The following is a 9,667-nucleotide window of genomic DNA, read 5'->3' on the forward strand; positions in this document are numbered from 1 at the left end:
CAGACAAGATATGAATGTTTTTTTGGGCTCAAATGAAAGAGCGGGTCGAGAAATGGCGTGCTAGGATCTCTAAAGATGGTTTTGAACCAGGGGAGACTCCTAGACCCCTGAAGTCTCAAAGCTTTTTCAGCGTAACAATATTCATCCTGATTCGACATACGAAATGCTCACTTGAATTATAATTTACTTGGAACAACGTGTGATCGTGTTGGATGAGATAACAACGTATTTAGTCATGAGAATAATTTTGATATTTGAGTAAACCAACGAATTTCTGGAGTTGGCGAACTTTTGGCTAAAAAGAAATCAAATACTCTCATTACTGCGACAAATAAAAGGAACTTCAATTCTAGAGAAGTTCGATTTCTCCCAATCAAATGTATCTCAAGAAGAGATAACTGGTATTCACTATGAAATCATGTTTAGTTGAAAATTAAAAACCGAATGATCGTTGGTTCAAATAAAATTCTCTCGATAAAATAATTTTTTTCTCTCAGTGTGGCTGATAAGTGCTAAAATCCTGTCGTAGTTTCCACTGTAACTGCGTGGACAAACATATGCACTGCGCATCTATATGCGTGACTAAATGGCTTTGAAAACAAGAGAGCAAGACGTCTCCCAATGCTGTTCCGCTATATTTTGTCTTCGTCACCATTTCAGAATTAGGGGAAAGCCCATTACGAATTAATTCATCTAAAAGCTTTTGAAAGATGCAGAGACAGTGCTGGCGGTGCTAAATGGTCTGTAGCTGTCGCGTGAAATTGTAATTGTTCAATCTCAGCTCATGCATTATTAACATTCTCCAATTATCTCGTGAGAATTCAGTGTAGTCTTCGCTTTTGAGGAGGGATGCTCCAGAAGGATATCGTTTATAATTGAATCAGCATAATTAAGGGGGGACTTCGGTGTAATTTGAAAATCTTCTGATATGTTGAAGTGGGAAAATGATGATCCCAATCGATTTTGCCCCATACATTAACTGAAAAGGGCGTATTCCACAGTTTTCATCCGATTGACATAATTTTTTTTAAATATTCGATAGAGTCTAAAACGGAAAATTAAGCATCCGTTTTACGATACGTCAAAGAGATCATGAAAAATTGAAAAAAATTGTCGATAATTTTTGTATTAAGCAGAAGATTTCTGTTTATTATTTCTCATTCTTCACGATTTTTTTCTCAATTTTAATATTCTTGACTTTAAACAGGTGATTTTATCATTAGACTCTAAAGGTCATTTTCTTAGGAGATTCTATTATCAATAATATTGAACTGTTGATTGAGCATAAATTTCACTTGAATGTTTTTATTCATAGTCACTATCCTGTTCAAAATTTTCGTCTGAATTTTCCGTGTCAATTTCCGGAAATTTTTATCGTGTTCAAGTTCCACTGAAATTTTAGGAAATCTTGTTATTGAAAAATCAAATATTCCATTGATTTTCTGTTTAAATGATCTTGAAATCAATACAATACTCGATTTTTCAATCAGGAAAATTCAATCAGGTTGTGAAATTTTCGTGAATGGTACTTAAAACTTGAAATTTCATAACCATTTTTCCCTAAATCCGATTCAATGTCGCTCTCATGAGATTTACCATATCTTCCATGAAATTTCAAAAAATTTCTAACAGTGTACCAATTAAAATTTATTTCAAATTCTATGCGCTCTGGAATCATGTATGAAAAATTTCAGTAGAAAAACCTAGCGAATTCACTAGACAATTAAAAACATCTATTGGATTTCTATTGAATTATTTAAAATATTCTACAGAAAAAGTCAACAGAATTCGATTTTTTGTACAACTTTCTCCATTGTGATAATTTCTCTAAAATTTCCTCGGTTCAAATTTTCCAAGTTTTTTCCTTGATTTTCTGGATCAAAAAAAAATAGAATGAAAAAACTTGGAAAATTTGGGCCGATGAAATTCTACCGGAAATATCGCAATAGAATAAGTTCAATAGAAATCCAATAGAATTGTCTAGCGAATTCGCCAAGTTTTTCTATTAAATTTTTCATCCGTAATTTCCCGCACGTGTACACGGAAAGAAAAATTCAATAAAAATTCCCAGAAAAAAAAAGAAAAATTACGAAACGTAATCCGCGAGCGATGTAAAATTCAATAAAAATTGTGAGTCGAAACTGAAAGTGTACGAATCGCCACGTAGATTCTACGATTTGTTCCGTAAAAATTAACCAACAAGTCGTTCTGTAATTTTTCCCCAACGATTGAGAAATTTTACGGAACGGAACGTAGAAATAACTCACGATCTTCATAAAAATTGTTGAACGTTCAAGAATTTTTGATTTTGGAGGAATAATAAGTCGGCAAGTTTCTGTAAGATTTTACTTCATTGAAAATTCACTGAACGTTTCAGATTTCTTCTCCTCCATTCCTATAAACATCGCCGGAAAACGATTCCTCATTGCAGATAACGTCAATTGTTCCGTAATTTTTACTGAATATTTTTCTTCGTGTAATCACATATTCCATGTAATATTTCATTCCAACAGGTTTCCGTCGAACTAACAATTGACATTCTCCACATCCGTGGACTTTACAATGCACAATACCTGTGGTCAGCGTCGGACGGTAATTTCACAGTGATCCTGAAGGACGTGGTCATCCAGGGCTTGGCAAAGCTACAAGTTGGAATTGACGGCAAACTATACGCTGAGGACATTGACATGGACCTGACGTTTGGAACTATTGACATGGACTTCACCAATCTCGATGGGATAGCATATCTCTTCCAAAGTTTCGTTAATTCTCTGGGCTCATTTTTGTTTGATAGCATCAAGCCCTTCATCCTCAAGGAGGTCAACACAAATGTGAAGTAAGCCTATTACAACCATTACCGATCACTCCCATCAGGCGAGTTCATTTGGTGGCTGATACATGTGCATCTATTTCAAGTTTCTATTGAGTTGTTTTGTAACCCAGAAGGGATCCATTAGAGACTTGCCCGAAGGGGTCATCCAACTTGTAACTGTTTGGATTAGAGTGAATCCGTTAGATTACCACCAGTAGTTTGGTCCGTGGGCGAACTTTCTGATGGTCATTATCTTTTGCAATGTAATCGATCAAGTTTGATGAACCGATGGTGTCAATTCATAGGTCATCAGTGTTACACGGAGAGAATATTAAATTAAAAGTTACTATGTGAACACGAACTGTTGAAAATTTTAGTCTAAATTTTGCGGTAATTTTTGGAAATTTTTATGGAATTTAAGAACCACGAAATTTCAAGGAATTTCGTCATTGAAAATTCAGAATTTTGTGGAATAATTAAAGGGAACTGTCAATTTCTGTTCCCCCGGTGGCCTGGCGTAGTGGTTAAGGCCGTTGCCTCACAACGGATAGGTTCCAGGTTCGATTCCTGGCCGGGTAGAATGGTGAGATCTAACCATTTTTAAAGTCTTGATCAATTGCCATATAGTCTCATCAGACTCGAAGCGATATGAAATAAGCATAAAAAAAAAAAAATAAAAAAAAAATTCTGTTCCATTTTTCCCTGAAAATGACACTGACTGCGATTTAGGGGAAAAAAATGATGAAATTTCAGATTTCACTGAAAATTCAATGTAATTTGGTACTGAATATTCATATTAGATTGGAAATTCAAATAAATTAAGGAATTCTCGTCTTTATGTTGCTCGAAATTCTGGAATTTTACTGAATTTTCAGTGAAACCTGAAGTTTCATGATTTTTTCCCCTAAGTGAAAATTCATTGTCACTTGTCCAGATTACGGCAATTCAACACAAACTTGGATATCACAAATTTCGTTCAATGTGATGTACGGAAAGCTCAATTTAAACATCGGCTTCATTCGAGAAAATAACCTTGAATTCATTCCTCAATGCAATCATCTCCTAGGTACGAATTTTTGATCAATTCATGAAAGTAGAAAATTTCTCGACTGGAGATTATATTAGGTTAAAAAAATTGAACTTTTCCATATTTGTGGTGAATACATGTGACTTGACACCAAGGACTGTTTGATTTGATTCAAGTAAATGTATCTCAAGAAGAAAGAATATGTATTCACACTAAGATCTTATTTATTTGAAATTGGTTCAAGCGTGTGATACTTGCTCCAAGAAAGGAACATCTCAATACAAATAATTTTTTCTATCAGTGGAGAAAATCGTGGCAAAGTTTACTGTACGAAACGTAATCGTAGAACGAAATGTAATTAAATGGAATGCAAAACCTGTTAACCCAGCAAATTTCGTAGCTTAATTTACAGACAGCCAAGTCTAATTGAGGGGAAATGAAAGAATTCTCTGCAAGTTCACTAATTTATTTAAATTTGTGAATCAATACGAAGGATTAACACTAATCCACATTAATCTCTGAAAATTTCCAGGGGAGAAGTAAACAAGCAAATATCCCAGTTACCTCAGTATTTTCCGAACTCAATTTCACCCTTCGATATGGCAGTTGCCGAAGCAAGGAAACAAGTATCCGATATGGGATACGATCCATACAGGATTAAGGATTATTCACAGAGCGGGGGAATTTTCACTGTCACGTCCACCCATACTTGGCTCACTGGACTTGCAAGTTTTTATCGCATGGGCAATATTACCCTCACAATGGAAAATGGCACGGTAAATGTTTTTTATCTCGAGAGGCGATTTTCTCGCTTGTTTTTTTTTTTTTCGTTTACAAGTCTTTTATTAACTCGGCATTTTTCCCCGAATCCTCTTATTTTCATGTCTTCCTACCAATTGAAAATTTATGACGAAATAAAAAATTGTGGGCGCATTAAGTTGATCTTAAGAACTTCAGAGGTGAATGGATTTGTAAATGCTAACCCTAAAAGAGGAGGATTATGGAGAATTTTATGTTTAACTGTAAGCGTGGAAAATTCATAGAATTTCAGCAATTTTTCTAGATTGTTTGCTCAATATGTTCTGAAGACAAGTAACAAAGTTCATGATACAAGAAACAGAACGTCGGATAAGCTACAATTTATTGGAAAAATCCGAGAAGCCAATTTAGTGGTACAGAATAATAGTCGTGAAATGAGTGGCTCAAATGATTTATTATTTTGAAAAATTGACATTTCTCTCAACCTCATCATCTGTCTTTACAGTAGTCCATTTCATAATGATTTGATTCTAGTAAATATAGTTTTTTCAGTTCCTGGATTTTTCTTTTTGAAGAAACGTTCTTTTTTCTTCTTTTACATAAAGAGAGAAAATTGGAAAATTATCTCTTTTTGAAAATTATATCTGAAAAAATGTCAGCGGCCTTTGCTGTCTGATAGGTAGTCGTGGAACGGGTCCATGTCTAAAAAACTTTCCGTTGAAAAAATTCGTCAATACAAGTTGGTAACAAAAAAAAATGGGAAAAAAAACAATTCGAACCTGAATACCATGTCAATGAAATAAATGAGGAATATCGATTATTCCTTTCCCAAGGAACTAAACAAAATGGACAACAACACTCTGAAATTCCATATACAAACCCAGATTTTACCTATATTCTTACCAAAAACAAGATAACCGAAAGGTTTTACTGACGGATGTTCAATTTGACAAAAGTTCAATTAACCAAAAGTTCACTTTCCCAAGTTGAATTTAACCAGGTTTTTTTGACAAAGTTTTCTAGACGTGTTCTGCGTAGGACAGTGAAATGTAATTCGATAAAAAACCCTTCAAGTGGAGCATATTGTCCGATTTGTTCAGTGAAAAAATGATACATGTGAAGCAAAAATTACAGTAACAACAAAATTCCTAGACGTGCAGTAATTTACTTTCACCGATGTAATTTTCGATGAAATTCCAGTTGAATTTTACCACTTCAGAATGAATTTCTTGACAATCTCTAAATTTTTTGGAACAAGCGATGAAAATTACTCGTTCGTCTCTCATTTTTTGTCTCCCCAATTACTTAATTTTCTGAATAATTTTTCCTCAACTTTTTTCCGTGCATTCATTCAAAGTAAAATAGTTTTATGGATGCACTGGGGGAATATACTATCGATTTTCATGGTATATCCACCTAGTTCGAAGTATGAAAATATTGTTATCCACTTTCCGAAATTATCGAATTAACTTCTCCCCGATATTCTCCGAACATTTTTGTTAATTTTTCCATTAACGATAACTGACGAGGTAACTCAATACTAATACAATTTTAATACCAAAAAATATGCAGGTTTACGCTGTAGTGGACGTTGGTACTCAAGAGATTGAGGGCAGGACCCACTGGGAAGTTAGTGTGATCGGTGGCTTTCTATCTAGAGCCGGAACCGTCTCGTTCACGGTTCAGTATTTTCGTGTTCAAGTGAAATTGAGTCAGCCGCTGGATACCAGGAAACGTGCTTCCCTCGAGGAGCTTAATCTTGAGCTTGGCAATATTCAAGCAAGGATACACGGTGCGGGAACGCTGGATTATCTTATGGAAGCCGGGATAAACGTACTACCAAATTTATTGAGGTAAACATTTTATGTATCCATTTTTTTGTCACATTATTCACAACATATTGAGTCACGTAAATCCGATTCTATTTTGGGGAATGTTTTGGGAGAGTTCCTCGGTGCAGTGTAGCGAACAAATTGGGGAATATTTAGGCCGAGGGGCCATTCATTTGGAAATCCGATGACACAGTGATTGCTGATTTCACATGATTTCATGGAGATTTCCATGATTTCATGCAATCTTTGATTTCATGCGATTGCCTGGGATTTTTTGTGATTTCGAGATTTCAGACGATTTCGAGTGATTTCAAATTTTCGATTTCATCTATTGCGCGGCGGAGGGGGAATGGAGTAGGAGGGAAGGGGGATTGAACCCGGAGGGAAGGAAATGCATCATATTAATTTAAGAAGGCTCAAGCATGAGAGTTACAAGGGGGGTAAAGGTAGGGATGAAACCATCAAGGTGATGCCATGAGAATCAAATGTATATTTTCATCACGCTGTGACGAAACGTGAACTTTTCGTCACAGAAAAGTCACACGTCACAGTGAATTAAATATCTATTTCTGCCACAGTCAAAACATCCAACATCGTATGGGAGATTCTCAGCAAATATCGATTGTTGATGTTGTATTTTTGTTTTGATTTTTTGTCTTCTCCCGCAGACAGTGTCTCTGTCGGTAGCACGATGTTTCGGTACTCTCTGAGGATTTTAGGAGGGTGTTCAAGAAAATACGTTTTTTTTTCACAGATTTGTTTTTTTTCTGTGTGAAAAATAATACACGTAATTGGGCATACGTAGTAGAATACACCACAAATAAGTCGAAAAAGTTTCTTTCTCTTTTATGTATTCGAAAGGGTCTCATGAGTTGCTAATTTCATGATTTCATGAGATTTCACCGATTGCAAGTGATTTCAATGGAAATCACCTGGAATTGATGAAATCCCAGGTTTTCACTGATTTCACTTGATTCCGACTGATTTCATACGATTTCAGTCCTGAGTGACACAATGATTTCCCCTGAAATGAATGGCCCCTCGATTTCGGCCAGGATTGATGTACTGAGTCGGGAATTTATGATTTTTTTTTTCAAATGCCGAAAGAACTCTATGTGTTATAAATTAGTGCTGACTAGTGCTGATATAAAAGGTAAATACTTGGCTGAAGGCCCCAGGCGATGGCCAGTTGCAAGTTCTTTGGAACTTGCAACAAATTTCCTTAAAAATAAATAAAAATATAATTCTGCACGAAGAGAATGCTCAGTAAAAGTTACGGTAAAAATTTGTAGGTAATTTTCTTCATTTTTATTTGAAGCATTCAAATCCTCCGGTTTATTCTCATAAAAATCAATAATCAAAAATAGAAATAGTCCAATTGAGTCAGACGTGCAACTGTCGGAAATCTGATTTGAGACAGGGTTTAATCTGGCTGATGTGAAGCTGACATAAGTTTCAACCTATTTTTACTCCATTTTTTTAAGGTATCAAATAATGGACGCCATTGAGGGGCCACTAAAGAAACGCCTTCAGGATGAGCTGGATAAAGTAGATGTAGAAAAGCTGATTCACGAAAAAATACCCGAGATCGAGGAGAAGGCGAGACATCTTCAAGGCATAGTACCACCCGAGGATATTATCCTTGAGGAATCCGTACCACCCCAAACCCTGGATCAAGAGCCGTTCTCCGAGAGCGAGGAGGAGCGCGGACCCTCATAAAATTCTTAAATTACATTCTCACATACACATTCCAACGTTCATGCCAAAATACTGTTAACAGCAGTGCACTCAGTTCTTTATCTCGAGACACTTGAGAATGTTCAATTTAGTTGTAGGAATAAATTCACTTAGGCTATATTTTTTCTATTATTTCGAAAAAATCACGGGGAAAGGAGAAAATTTTCTCCTGTTGTTCATTATGTAATAAGAAATGCCTGTATGCGGAATTTCAGAAATGTTGAATCAATTTTTAATTAAAATTGAATTGAAATTTTGTTGTCAATTTTCAGATTTTTTAGCTGTATAAACTGTTATGAAAATCGGAAATGTAGCTACTACATTTATTTTTTCTGCCCAACTGTAAAAAAGATTCCATCAAAATAAAAACCAAATTAAAGTAAATTGACCGCAAAATTCAGCTTCAGCCGTTGGAAACTCTCCCCTTCCCCTCTTCAAGCGTCATAACTTCAAGACCTCGTTCACCGAGTGAAGAAAAACGCTAATCCTCGTAAAACTCGGCAGCTTCCCCCTCATTTGCTAAACTATTGTATAAAAATACTACGCAAATATTCCCTAAAAAATGCGATAAATTTTCTGCTCACCTCCCTGGAAGTTTGAAGTTGACATTTTGAAGTTTGAAATCGTCCCGAGGAAAAACTCGTGAAATAATTCAACTTTTTGTCGCGCAAAAGTTTCCACCAATTAAATTACCCCCGCGAGAACATTCCGATTTTTTTTTCCAACTAAAAGTTGAAAGTAACAGAGAAAGAGGAGAAAAAAAGTAATTAAGGAATTTGTGTTTGTAGTGCCAAGAAGAAAAAAAAAGTATCCCAATTGGTACGCATTGAATTGGTTCATTTGAATTGCAGGTGGTGGAGGAGGAGACAAGGAGGGAAGGGGAAAAAAATTGAAATGGACGAGGGAAAGTAGCATTTAATTTCGTAGGCAACTGGAGTTGAGATAAAAGGAGGAAGAGAAACGAGTAGATTGGACGGACATATAATTATTTTCAAGCCGAATGAAACGAAGTGGTCTATTCAGTTTCTCAATTGAATTACCGTTGGGAAGAACTGCTGGCGACGCTGAAGCTTATTCGGATGCAAACGGAGTACCTATTGCGTTGGTTTGATTCGCTAGTTAGGTACAGTGGATTTGCAACGAAAAACTCGTCCACTGTTAAAAATATAGAGCGAATGAAATTTCCTTTCCTCCACATTTTTTCATCAAACTGATTGCCAATTTGTCCCGTTATTTATCTTTCATTTATTTTTTACTCCATCCTTTTTTGCCCGTCCAATTTAACTCATGGCAAGCATTTTACTCCTCGTCTTTCTTTACGATCTATTCTTTTTTTTTCACGATATATTCTGGATCAATCCGCATATATAAGGTTCAAGGAGATATCTTGGCGAATCCGATATTTTATTCAAATTAATGGCCGACGTTCTACCATCGATCCAATACCCGTTTCCATATCCCTGACGAATTCTAAAAAAGTTTTCGCTCAACCCTCGAAAA

The 9,667-nt window shown here is 35.7% G+C and overlaps 1 protein-coding gene across 1 annotated transcript in view; it reads left to right on the forward strand.

The window, feature by feature from the left end:
- Positions 1 to 8,551, forward strand: part of LOC107037713 — a 10,560-nt gene extending 2,009 nt beyond the window's left edge. Inside the window, exons 3-6 of the mRNA XM_015256406.1 lie at positions 2,514 to 2,836; positions 4,372 to 4,615; positions 6,171 to 6,451; positions 7,915 to 8,551. Of these exons, the coding sequence (XP_015111892.1) occupies positions 2,514 to 2,836; positions 4,372 to 4,615; positions 6,171 to 6,451; positions 7,915 to 8,149 (1,083 nt within the window). The 3' untranslated portion in view covers positions 8,150 to 8,551. The remainder of the gene's footprint in view (positions 1 to 2,513; positions 2,837 to 4,371; positions 4,616 to 6,170; positions 6,452 to 7,914) is intronic.
- The last annotated feature ends 1,116 nt before the right edge of the window (positions 8,552 to 9,667 follow it).

This window comes from Diachasma alloeum, unplaced genomic scaffold (genome assembly GCF_001412515.2).
Source record: "Diachasma alloeum isolate Michigan unplaced genomic scaffold, Dall2.0 Dall_scaffold_00269, whole genome shotgun sequence".
NCBI lineage: Eukaryota > Metazoa > Arthropoda > Insecta > Hymenoptera > Braconidae > Diachasma > Diachasma alloeum.